Source organism: Scyliorhinus torazame, chromosome 4, assembly GCF_047496885.1.
Source record: "Scyliorhinus torazame isolate Kashiwa2021f chromosome 4, sScyTor2.1, whole genome shotgun sequence".
Lineage (NCBI taxonomy): Eukaryota > Metazoa > Chordata > Chondrichthyes > Carcharhiniformes > Scyliorhinidae > Scyliorhinus > Scyliorhinus torazame.
Window position 1 is genome coordinate 250,246,464 of NC_092710.1, and position 13,367 is coordinate 250,259,830.

General features: G+C 44.6%; 1 protein-coding gene across 23 annotated transcripts in view; it reads left to right on the plus strand.

The window, feature by feature from the left end:
* The window catches only part of LOC140410875 (clathrin coat assembly protein AP180-like), a 390,745-nt gene that overhangs the window by 121,786 nt on the left and 255,592 nt on the right, over positions 1-13,367 (plus strand). For 22 of the 23 annotated variants that reach the window (XM_072499615.1, XM_072499614.1, XM_072499616.1 and 19 more), the window contains one exon: positions 4,473-4,615. The exons of the other annotated variant lie outside the window; for it this stretch is intronic. In XM_072499615.1, the coding sequence (XP_072355716.1) occupies positions 4,473-4,615 (143 nt within the window). The remainder of the gene's footprint in view (positions 1-4,472; positions 4,616-13,367) is intronic. 23 annotated transcript variants of the gene reach the window in all.

Here is a 13,367-nt window from a genome sequence, read left to right on the forward strand (position 1 = left end):
TCTCTATCCTTAAAACGGAGAAATCTCACCACTATGGCTCTGGGAGCTTCTCCTGCTCTCGGTCCTCGCACCATAACTCGGTATGCTCCCTTCACCTCCAACGGACCCGTCGGGGCCTCCACTCCCATTAACGAGTGCAGCATCGTGCTCACATATGCCCCGACGTCCGCCCCCTCCACACCTTCAGGAAGGCCAAGAATCCTCAAGTTGTTCCTCCTTGCGTTATTTTCCAGTGCCTCCAACCTCTCCACAGATCGTTTCTGGTGTGCCTCCTGTATCTCCGACTTCACCACCAGGCCCTGTATGTCGTTTTCATTCTCTGCTGCTTTCGCCTTCACGACCCGAAGCTCCTGCTCCTGGGTCTTTTGTTCCTCTTTCAGCCCTTCAATCGCCTGTAATATCGGGGCCAACAACTCTTTCTTCATTTCCTTTTTTATCTCCTCCACGCAGCGTTTCAAAAACTCATGTTGTTCAGGGCCCCATATGAAACTGCCACCTTCCGACGCCATCTTGGTTTTTGCTTGCCTTCCTTGCCGTTGTTCCAAAGGATCCGCTGCAATCCGGCCACTTTCCTCTCCTTTTTCCATCCGTGTCCAGGGGGAACACCCTTCTGGTTTACCGCACGGTGTTTTCAGCCGTTAAAATTGCCGTTGGGGCTCCTATCAAGAGCCCAAAAGTCCGTTTCACAGGGAGCTGCCGAAACGTGCGACTCAGCTGGTCATCGCCGCACCCGGAAGTCCATTGGACTAGTAATTGAGTGACCTATAATTCTGAGAATAAAATTTGACAATGGCAGTTTTGGGACTAACTGAACAGATTGGAAAAAATATGGTAGCATCAAAAGTGGCCATGAAGCTGTCTTAATGTAAGTCTACTTATGACAAAGATTATTATAAAGATATAATCCTAGTTTGCTTAACATCCTTTGGGGAGCAAATTCTGGTGTGACTATCCTCCTCCACCATAATGGTTAACTCTGACCATAGCCGAGCAAACCACTCCGCTGTATCAAAGTGGTCATGGCATCTAGTTTAGCAATAAATGCTGGCTTTGCCAGTGAAACCCTCATCCTGGGTGTGAATATCAAAAACTGGAGTTTCATATTTCTTCTTGGCTGTTCTATCTCTGGAGCAGTTTGTATGTCTCTGGAAATGCGACTTGATACATAAATTTAACATTGTTATACTTTAATTTAATATTTGTGTGCAGAATTTTGTGTGCCATTCTCCCTAATTTTCTTTACAACCATAGTCATGTTTATGATGTTCACACCTGTTTCTGAAGATTGTAAGTCCAAGTCCCACTCCAGAGGCATGAGCACAAAAATCTAGGCTGTGGTGCTGTTTCGAGATCTGCAAAATTGGAGGTGCTGTCTTTCCAATGAGAGCTTAAATTGAGGGCCTGTCTAGCCCTTCAGGTGGATCTAAGAGATCTCATGGCTTGTTTCAAAGAAGGTGATCAAGGGACTTATTTGTGGTATTCTGGCCAATCTACCAACCAACATCACTAAATCCGATGATCCAGTCATGATCTCACTGCTTTTTGTGGAGTCTTGCTGCCACATTTGCCCATATTTACTGCAATGATGGCACTTCAAAAAAGCATGTTCCTCCTACACCAAAATCCCAGTCATGCTTCTCCTGCAGACTACAAAATTATAGTTTTTCTCCTTTGCTGTTTGTGTGCATATCAATGAATACTGGTAGTGGTATTGGTGACATCGGCTAATTCTTTCTCTGGGATAGGGAAGAGAAGCAAAGAGGGCAGAAAATTGAAGAGCATTAAATGTGGTGTTTGTAAGTGCACTCTGGAATGCCATTCTGTATTTGATGGAGAGAAATCCACCTTGGAAACCTCCAAGTTTAATTGAGGCACAATGCTATTAGCTATCCTTTGGAAGCTGCATCATACTGCCAACTCTTAATTCATGAAACTGGGCTGAGTTCTTTGCCATGGGATCTTAAGAACACTTAAAATGGATTATATTGGATGGAAGAGATTTCATTAGCAGAAATTGATTTTGTTTGTCTAATAACCTGCACATGACCAATCCAATTGAGGATGATTGTTTCCCTGTGTTCATTGGGAGTGCAAGCTCCCCCGCCACCATGGGGATGTGGTAGCCTACTAGCATTGGAAGAAGAGGTCAGCCAGGGTGAGGCCGACTAGAAAGGAGAGAGGACCCGGTAAGCTGTAGTCAGGCTTCATGTATATAATGTATTAATAAATGTCTCTATAACTTTCCTTGAACTCCCCGTCCCTTTTATTAAAGTTTGGAAAGTTCTTGATTCCATAAGATATAAAAGGAGAATTAGGCCATTTGCCCATTGAGTCTGCTGCAACATTCGATCATGGCTGATATGTTCTCATCCCCATTTTCCTGCTTTCTCGCCATAATCCCTGATCCCATTATTAATCAAGAATCTATCTATCTCTGTCATAAATAAACTCAGTGACTTGGCCTCCACAGCCTTCTGCAGCAATGTATTCCACAGATTCACCACCCTCTGGCTGAAGAAATTCCTCCTCATCGTCTCCATTCATTTGAACTCCATTGAGTACAGACCCACTCCTCAACAGCTCCTCATACGACAAGCGCTTTATTCCCGGGATCATTCTTGTGTACCTCTTCCTGGACCCCCTCCATGTTGACACATCCTTCCTTCGATATGGGGCTCAAAACTGCTCGAAGTATTCCAAATGGGGTCCGATCAGAGCCTGTACTGTTGAGGCCGAATATCCTTGCTCTTGTATCTAGCCCTCTCAAAATGAATGCTAACATTGCATTTGCCATCGTAACTGTCAACTGAACCTGCATAAATTCTGAGCTGAAACTCCTAAGCCCCTTTGTGCTTCAGATTTCCAAAGCCTTTCCCCATTTAGAAAATTGTCTATGCCTCTGTTCTTCCTACCATGCATGACCTCACACTTTTCCACATTATGTCTGCATTATAGACTTGCGTAATGGTTGAAAATGTCATCAGCAAACCAGAAGTAGTGGCAGTGTCTGTGGTACCTAGGCAATAACTGGTGGACTGCTCCTAGTGTTCTGTTGCCTTCTATTAATCACATTAGCAAATACCATCTTGACAAATCTGTCGTGTCAAGAAACAGACTTATACATGGTTTTATATTATAGCTCCTTAAATATTCTGTCTGATAACCATGAATATAAATTTCAGATCATTTCATTATTTTATTACGATCCTAGCTGATACAATTGGATAGTCACGTCGGGGAATGGTTCCGTAGATTGTAACTTTTTTTGAGACACGTGGATAAACAGAGTCACATGACTGCCAATTAACATGACAAAAGAACACAATATTCATTAAACAAGAATAGATCAACCATGATACACTATCCTTCACCTCATCTATATTCTTACAGATATACACCGATTCACCAGGATTGCACAAGTTATCTTTTATTCTAATATTCTTAGTAAGTACACCGCCCACTTACACAAATAATAACGGTGAGCAGACACACCACACTCTGAAACCAAATCGCTAATGCCTCCCAATATAACGTCTGTGGATTTCTCAACTAATTACCCCCCCCCCCCCCCCGCCCCCCAAGATATTTGTCACACTTGAGTCAACTGGTCTGACCAGAACCATACAAGTGTTTCCAAACGCCACATTCAAAGTGCGCTTTTATTGCTAACTTTGAAATCAAAGCTTGAATGATAAAGGATTGGGTTGAATAATGTGGCAGTTTCCATTTTAAAGTATAGTGTGTTTAAAATAAAACAAACTGGAAATGCACCACACATCAGACATCATTGTGGAAACGAAAACATTTAATATTTTTGATTGATTGACCTTTCATCAGACTGAAAAAGAAGGCAAGTCCAGGAATGTTGAGGTGGTGGCAAACAAAAGGGAAGGTCTGTGATCGGGTGGAAGGGAGGAGAGGTTAAAGTGGGAAAGGATGGTGCAAAGCAGAAGCGGGTATATCTGGGTCATTTTATGTCTGTTTTATTTAGATGGCAGTTGTTGTTGATTCAACTTTCTCATTTACACCTCAACTCGTCTTTTTGTTTCTTTACTTATCCGTTAACGTTGCCTTTTGCCTTGCACCCCGCTTTCATTAAATATCTCTTGGCTTTCATCTTGTCAAATACTTTCCTCCTTTCCCTTGCCTCTGCACTTGCTTAAAACCTCTTGCATGTTTAATTCTGATTTGCCAGTTCTGATCAAAGGTGACAGCCTGCAGCATTAACTCTGTTTTCTCTCTCCATGGATACTGTGTAACCTGCTGAGTAGTTCCAGTATCTGCAGCATTTTGCTTTTATGTATGTTTAAGCCATTTTTAGTAATTGTCTAACATCTAAAGTGTTCAAAATTTCACACTTGCTCTGTTCTATGCAAACTAAATCACTTGTAATTTCAGTGGAGAAGGTAAACTGAAAATGATTTTGCTTTTTTTTTTCATGATTTTTTTCGATGATATTCTTGTCTTTTCAGTTCTTATACAAGCTACAAATGAGACCAATGTTAACATACCTCAGATGGCTGACACACTTTTTGAGAGAGCAACAAATGGCAGCTGGGTAGTGGTGTTTAAGGCTTTGGTTACTACGCATCATTTGATGGTCCATGGCAATGAGGTAAACTTTATTAATCCTTCGCCATATTCCAATGTGGCTGGGATGAATTATCTAATGCAAACAGTACATTTTTTCAGCTCACTTGCGCATGGAGCAATTCTGATGGGGGAGATTAGTTATTATAATTGTTGCTTATACTGTAGATAAATGATGTCTGTAAAATTTGTGAAAATGAATGGGGTACAATCAAAATGCTGGTTTGGCATGGTTATTCATGGTGATTAAAAATCAATTTGTGGATACAAGCCATGGATAGAGCTTCACTTGATGCAATTTAATCTGTAGAACCTGTGCGGGTAGTACACTTGATTTTCAGATTTTGAGTAGTACAAGGATTTTAATTTTCTTCCTTGGTGGAAGTTCAGGGACAATATGAATTGAGTATGCTCACCATTGCACCATATCCACAAATTTGTGCTCCCTAAGTAGAATGCTGCTACCAGTAATCCTTAAATTCCAGAGTTACAATAAATTGGGGTCTGATGCATTGATCCAGTAAATCTTAATAGAGCATAACTGGCTTATTTGAACCATGGTTTCCTGTTGACATACAAGTTTTTTGACAATCAGTAAATGTGTCTGGGAGAATATACTGAAAAAAACATAAATGACCAAGAACAGAAATTGGTCTTTTGTGCACCTGTTTCTCCTCCCATCTTCCAAAACAAATTAAGATGACTTATAAAGAAGTAAATTGCTTGTCACCTCCTTTATCTCCAGAGGAATAGAATAATAAGGGGGTGAAAACTATGCTGCAGTTGTATATAGTTGGGTGCTGTGTTCAGTTCTGGGCACCTCGCGAAAGATACGTTGGTCTTGAGGAGGTACAATGGAAGTTCACCAGAATGATAGAGGGACTAAACTGGTTTAATTATGAGGACAGCTTGTATCAACATGGCCTGTTATCCCTTGATTTTAGAAAGTTGGATGTATGATCTGATTGTTAACAATAATAAATAGATTTCAATAGATGGACAAACATTTTGGTGAGGGATTACAGAACTAAAGGGCACAATCTTAAAATTAAGAGCTGGGCCATTTAGGGATGCAATCCGAGTAGGTTTTCACCCAAATAGTAGATTCTTGAGACAATTGCATTTTTCAAGACAGAATATTTTAGGTAAGAGTATCAAAGAATATGGGTGAAAGTTGGATAAATGGAGTTCCAGTAAATCTCTGCTCATCATCTAATTAAATAGCAGGACTGGCTGAATAGTCCAATCCTGTCCCTATCACTGGAGTTTCTTCCTATTTGCCAATAGCAAATATGGGATTCAAGTGCATGTATATTGACAGTTGTGATTAATGTAAGGAATTGTATACATTGGGAGTGATCTAACTGCTTTGACACGCCCGACTCAGGATGTGATTATCATATCGATGAGGCTGGCAAATCTCACAAGAAATTTACAATGCTCATTATGGGATCTCGCGGATGGGATCTCGCGGGGCGCCGTGATCTGGATCTCGCCTTCACTGGGCTTGAACCAGATTTGCATATTCAAGTGAGCAGTTAAGCTCACTTGACTGTGTACACAGTGGAGTTGCCCAAGGCGCAGGATTGAATGAAGTCCCTCCGACCAGGTGCCATTTAGCAGATCGTGGGGGCGACCAGGTGGTCAAGCTCTGTGAGGGTGGTACCCTGACTCCTGATGCACTGCCAACGTAGCACCCTGGCAATGGCACCATGACAATTCTAGAGTACCCAGGAGTCACTACCAACCTGGCAATGCCAAGGTTACAGGGTGGCATCTTTTCTATGCCAGGGATTGGGCCCAGGGGTGCCCTGTCCTTATGAGGTGTGGTTTGGGAGGCTCGAGGGCCCCCTAATTGGTAAGTTGGAGCATTGGGGGAGGGGTCTGAGGCTGTGGTGGGGAGTTCCCCCACCCCCCATTAAATCGCGTCCATTGTATTTTATATCTGTTGCAGTAATGTTATTAAAGAACCTAGGTTAAGGTACCCAGACTGTGTCTGCTAAAGCTGCAATTAAGGTGTCATAAGAGTGAGGTAATCATTCAGTCCAACCACTTACTTAATTAGAGTTAAAGGGCTATTGGAAGAGTTTTTACTTTTTGATGATTCCCTGGGGTATAGATAATTTGGGGCATTGTGTTTCGTCCCAGCTAAGCAGGTCATGGGACATCTTAATGGGATACAGATGATGGAACAAAGAACAAAGAAAAGTACAGCACCGGAACAGGCCCTTCGGCCCTCCAAACCCGTGCCGACCATGCTGCCCGACTAAACTACAATCTTCTACACTTCCTGGGTCCGTATCCCTCTATTCCCATCCTATTCATGTATTTGTCAAGATGCCCCTTAAATGTCACTATCGTCCCTGCTTCCACTGCAAGCTACTCTAAACCTTGCCCCTTGCACCTTAAACCTATGCCCCCGAGTAATTGATCCCTCTACCCTGGGGAAAAGCCTCTGACTATCCACTCTGTCTATGTCCCTCATAATATTGTAGACCTCTATCAGGTCGCCCCTCAACCTCCGTCGTTCCAGTGAGAACAAACCGAGTTTATTCAACTGCTCCTCATAGTTAATGCCCTCCATACCAGGCAACATTCTGGTAAATCTCTTCTGCACCCTCTCTAAAGCCTCCACATCCTTCTGGTAGTGTGGCGACCAGAATTGAACACTATACTCCAAGTGTGGCCTAACTAAGGTTCTATACAGCTGCAACATGACTTGCCAATTCTTATACTCAATGCCCCGGCCAATGAAGGCAAGCATGCCATATGCTTTCTTGACTACCTTCTCCACCTGTGTTGCCCCTTTCAGTGACCTGTGGACCTGTACACATGGATCTCTCCTGACTTTCAATACTCTTGAGGGTTCTACATTCACTGTATATTCCCTACCTGCATTAGACCTTCCAAAATGCATTACCTCACATTTGTCCGGATTAAACTCCATCTGCCATCTCTCCGCCCAAGTCTCCAAACAATCTAAATCGTGCTGTATCCTCTGACTGTCCCCATCGCTATCCGCAATTCCACCAATCTTTGTGTCATCTGCAAACTTAGTAATCAGACCAGTTACATTTTCCTCAATCATTTATATATACTACAAACAGCAAAGGTCCCAGCACTGATCCCTGCGTAACACCACTAGTCACAGCCCTCCAATTAGAAAAGCATCCTTCCATTGCTACTCTCTGCCTTCTATGACCTAGCCAGTTCTGTATCCACCTTACCAGCTCACCCCTGATCCCATGTGACTTCACCTTTTGTACTAGTCTACCATGAGGGACCTTGTCAAAGGCCTTACTGAAGCCCATATAGACAACATCCACTGCCCTACCTGCATCAATCATCTTTGTGACCTCTTCGAAAAACTCTATCAAGTTAGTGAGACACTACCTCCCCTTCACAAAACCATGCTGCCTCTCACTAATACGTCCATTTGCTTCCAAATGGGAGTAGATCCTGTCTCAAAGAATTCTCTCCAGTAATTTCCCTACCACTGACGTAAGGCTCGTCGGCCTGTAGTTCCCTGGATTATCCTTGCTACCCTTCTTAAACAGAGGAATAACATTGGCTATTCTCCAGTGAGGATCCAAAGATTTCTGTCAAGGCCTCAGCAATTTCCTCTCTAGCCTCTTTCAATATTCTGGCAATATCATCAGGCCCTGGGGACTTATCTACCTTAATATTTTTCAAGACGCCCAACACCTCGTCTTTTTGGATCTCAATGTGACCCAGGCTATCTACACGCCCTTCTCCAGACTCAACATCTACCAGTTCCTTCTCTTTGGTGAATACTGATGCAAAGTATTCATTTAGTACCTCACCCATTTCCTCTGGCTCCACACATAGATTCCCTTGCCTATCCTTCAGTGGGCCAACCCTTTCCCTGGCGACCCTCTTGCTTTTTATGTACGTGTAAAAAGCCTTGGGATTTTCCTTAACCCTATTTGACAATGACTTTTCGTGACCACTTCAAGCCCTCCTGACTCCTTGCTTCAGTTCCTTCCTACTTTCCTTATATTCCACACAGGCTTCGTCTGTTCCCAGTCTTTTAGCCCTGACAAATGTCTCATTTTTCTTTTTGACGAGGCCTACAATTATCCAAGGTTCCTGAAAATTGCAGTATTTATCCTTCCTCACAGGAACATGCCGTTCCTGAATTCCTTTCAACTGACACTTGAAAGCCTCCCACATGTCAGATGTTGATTTACCCTCAAACATCCGCCCCCAATCTGGGTTCTTCAGTTCCCACCTAATATTGTTATAATTAGCCTTCCCCCAATTTAGCACATTCACCCTAGGACCACTCTTATCCTTGTCCACCAGCACTTTAAAACTTACTGAATTGTGGTCACTGTTCCCGAAATGCTCCCCTACTGAAACTTCTACCACCTGGCCGGGCTCATTCCCCAATACCAGGTCCAGTACAGCCCCTTCCCTAGTTGGACTGTCTACATATTGTTTTAAGAAGCCCTCCTGGATGCTCCCTACAAACTCTGCCCCGTCTAAGCCCCTGGCACTAAGTGTGTCCCAGTCAATATTGGGGAAGTTGAAGTCTCCCATCACAACAGCCCTGCTGTTTTTACTCTTTTCCAAAATCTGTATACCTACTGCTTCTCTATCTCCCGCTGGCTGTTGGGAGGCCTGTAGTAAACCCCCAACATTGTGACTGCACCCTTCTTATTCCTGATCTCTACCCATATAGCCTCACTGCCCTCTGAGGTGTCCTCCTGTAGTACAGCTGTGATATCCTCCCTAACCAGTAGTGCAACTCCGCCACCCCTTTTACATCCCCCTCTATCCTGCCTGAAACATCTAAATCCTGGAACGTTTAGCTGCCAATCCTGCCCTTCCCTCAACCAGGTCTCTGTAACGGCAACAACATCATAGTTCCAAGTACTAATCCAAGCTCTAAATTAATCTGCCTTACCCTTAATACTTCTTGCATTAAAACATATGCACTTCAGGCCACCAGACCCGCTGTGTTCAGCAACTTCTCCCTGTCTGCTCTGCCTCAGAGCCATACTGGCCCTATTTCCTAGTTCTCCCTCAATGTTCTCACCTTCTGACCTACTGCTCCCGTGCCCAACCCCCTGCCATACTAGTTTAAACCCTCCCGTGTGACACTAGCAAACCTCGCGGCCAGAATATTTATGCCTCTCCAGTTTAGATGCAACCCGTCCTTATGTAGGTCACACCTGCCCCGGAAGAGCTCCCAGTGGTCCAGATAACGGAAACCCTCCCTCCTACACCAGCTGTTTAGCCACGTGTTGAGCTGCTCTATCTTCCTATTTCTAGCCTCTCTGGCACGTGGCACAGGGAGTAATCCCGAGATTACAACCCTAGAGATCCTGTCTTTTAACTTTCTGCCTAGCTCCCTGAACTCCTGCTGCAGGACCTCATGCCCCTTCCTGCTTCTGCCGTTAGTACCAATATGTACAACGACCTCTGCCTGTTTGCGCTCCCCCTTCAGGATGCCCTCTACCCGTTCGGAGACATCCTGGACCCTGGCACCAGGGAGGCAACATACCATCCTGGAGTCTCTTTCACGTCCACAGAAGCGCCTATCTGTGCCCCTGATTATAGAGTCCCCTATGACTATTGCTCTTCTGCGCTTTGACCCTCCCTTCTGAACATCAGAGCCAGCCATGGTGCCACTGCTCTGGCTGCTGCTGTTTTCCCCTGATAGGCTATCCCCCCCTGACAGTATCCAAAAGACTATGCCTGTTCGAGAGGGGGACAACCACAGGGGATTCCTGCACTGACTGCCTGCCCTTTCTGGTGGTCACCCATTTCTTTGCCTGCAGCTTGGGTGTGACCACATTTATATAACTGCTATCTATGACGCTTTCTGCCACTTGCATGCTCCTAAGTGCATCCAACTGCTGCTCCAACCAAACCATGCAGTCTGTGAGGAGCTCCAGTTGGGTGCACTTTCTGCAGATGAAGCCATCTGGGTCGCTGGAAGCCTGCCGGACCTGCCACATCTCACAGTCCGAGAACTGCACCCCTCTAATTGACATTGCGTCAATTAATTAGTAAATTAAATTTAAAAATTTTTTTTAAAAAGTTACTGTTAACTATGTTTCCTAGCACTAGATTTCTACTATAAATGTGAAAGCTAAATATAGTACTCTCCGATCTCTGGCTTAGATACCCCTCTAAATTATAATTAAGTAATGATGTTTAATTAGTTTACCAATGCTTAATTTTTTTAATTTAGTGTAGATTCCGAACCAGCCAATCAGGTCACAGCTTTTCTGCAATGTCACTTCAGTTTTCCCCTCACCCCCCCCCCCCCCCCCCCCCCCCACACAATTTTAAAAGGTAATAAAAGTAAAAATGAGTAAAAATCACTTACTTACCTTCCGAGGATTTCCGATGCTCTCTGGTTCTCTTCCTGCAGATTATAAGTTACAGGCCAGAAGAAAGAGCGAGAACAAAACAGTGAAAAAGCACCATCTCCCACTCTGCACCGAATTACCTCACTGCACCAAATTGCCAAGTTCCAAATTCCCACTCTGGATGTGTCTTACTCAGGCTGTGTCTATTTGACCTGCGCAAAGCTTACTGAGTGCGCTTTCTGTCTGTCTTTTATACAGACTTCAGCTGACCAGGGTGACTCACACTACTTAAATTTCAAAGAGAAGAATACAATGTGCACCTTTGTGCCCCTAAACAGGCCTCGGGTGACTGACAGATAAAACTGCCTCTCCGCAATTAGGGTGGGGGCAGCTTCAGCCAATCAGACACTCATCTACACACTGCACTTTTGACTGAAAAACAGCAGAATTAGACTTACCACTTGCCTTTCCTGATTACCTCACTGCACCAAATTACCAAGTTCCAAATTCCCACTCTGGATGTGTCTCACTCGGGCTGTCTCTCTTTGACCTGGAGGCGATGGCATAGTGGTATTGTCTCTGGACTAGTGTTCTGGGAACCTGCTTTCGAATACCACCACGGCAGGTGATGGAATTTAAACTCAATAGAAATATCTTGAATTAAAAGTCTAATTATGACCATGAAACCATCGACGATTGTTGTAGAAACCCATCTGGTTCACTAATGTCCTTTCGGGAAGGAAATCTGCTATCCTTACCTGGTCTCTGACTCCACATCCACAGCAATGTGGTTGACTCTTAAATGCCCTTTGAAATGGCCTAGCAAGCCACTCCGTTGTATTCAACTGCTACAAAAAAAAAGGGTATGAAACCGGACGGGCCACCAGGCATCGAACCAGGCACTGGGAACAACAACCACAAACCCAGCCGTGCCAACCTGCAAAGTCCTCCTTACTAACATCTGGGGGCTTGTGCCAAAGTTGGGAGATCTGTCTCACAGACTACTTGAGCAACAGCCTGACATAGTCGTACTCACAGAATTATACCTTACAAACAATGTCCCAGACACCACAATCACCATTCCCGGGTATGACCTGTCTCACCGGCACAACCGATCCAGCAGAGGTAGCGGCAGAGTGATATACAGTCGGGGGTGACTTGACCTGGGAGTCCTCAACATCAACTCTGGATCCCATAAAGTCTTGTGGCTTCAGGTTAAACATGGGCAAGGAAACCTCCTGCTGATTACCACATGTACCGGCCACCATCAGCTAATGAATCAGTGCTCCATGTTCAACACCACTTAGAGGAAGGACTGAGGGTGCAAGGGTGCAGAATATGCCCTGGGTGGTGTACTTCAATGTCCATCCCAAGAGTGGCTTGGTAATACCACCACAGACCAAACTGGTCAGGCCTAAGGCACATAGCTGCTAGACTGGGACTGCAGCAGATGTTTTAGCTCAGTGGGCTAGACAGCTGGTTTGTAATGCAGAACAAGGCCAGCAGCGTGGGTTCAATTCCCGTACCAGCTTAGCCGAACACGCGCCGGAATGTGGCAACTAGGGGCTTTTCACAGTAACTTCATACTTGTGACAATAAAAGATTATTATTATTAAAAACCTATTTGACCTCATCCTCACCGCTCCGCCTGCTGCAGATGCATCTGTCCATGACCATATCGGCAGAAGTGACCACTGCACAATTGTGGAGAAAAGTCTAGTCTTCACGTTGAAGATATCCTCCATCGTGTTATGTGACACTACCACCGTGATAAATGGGATAGACTTCGAAGAGGTCTATCAGTTCAAGACTGGGGATTTATGAGGTTCTGTGGGCCATCAGTTGCAGCAGCACTCTATTCAACCACAATCTGCAACCTCTTGGCCCGGAATATCCCCCATTGTACCATTACCACCAAGCCAGGAGATCAACCCTGGTTCAATAAAGAGTGCAGAAGAGCATGCCAGGAGCAACATCAGGCAAACCAAAAAAATGAGGTGTCGACCTGCTGAAGCTACGACAGAGGACTATGTGTGCCAAGCAGCAAGTAATAGACGGAGCTAAGCGATTCCACAACAAACTCATTAGATCTAAGCTCTGTAGTCCTGCCACATCCAGCCATGAATGGTGGTGGACAATTAAACAACTCTGGAGCAGGAGGCTCCACAAATATCCCCATCCTCCGTGATGGACAAGCACAGCACATATGTGCAATAGACTAGGCTGAGGCATTCGCAACAATGTTCAGCCAGAAGTGCCAAATGGATGATCTACCTTGGTCTCCTCCAGAGGTCCCCAGCATAACAGATGTCAGTCTTCGGCCAATACGATTCACTCCACGTGATATCAAGAAACGGCTGAAGACACTGGATACTGCAAAGGCTATGGGCCCTGGCAATATCCCAGCAATCGTACTGAAGACTTGTGTTCCAG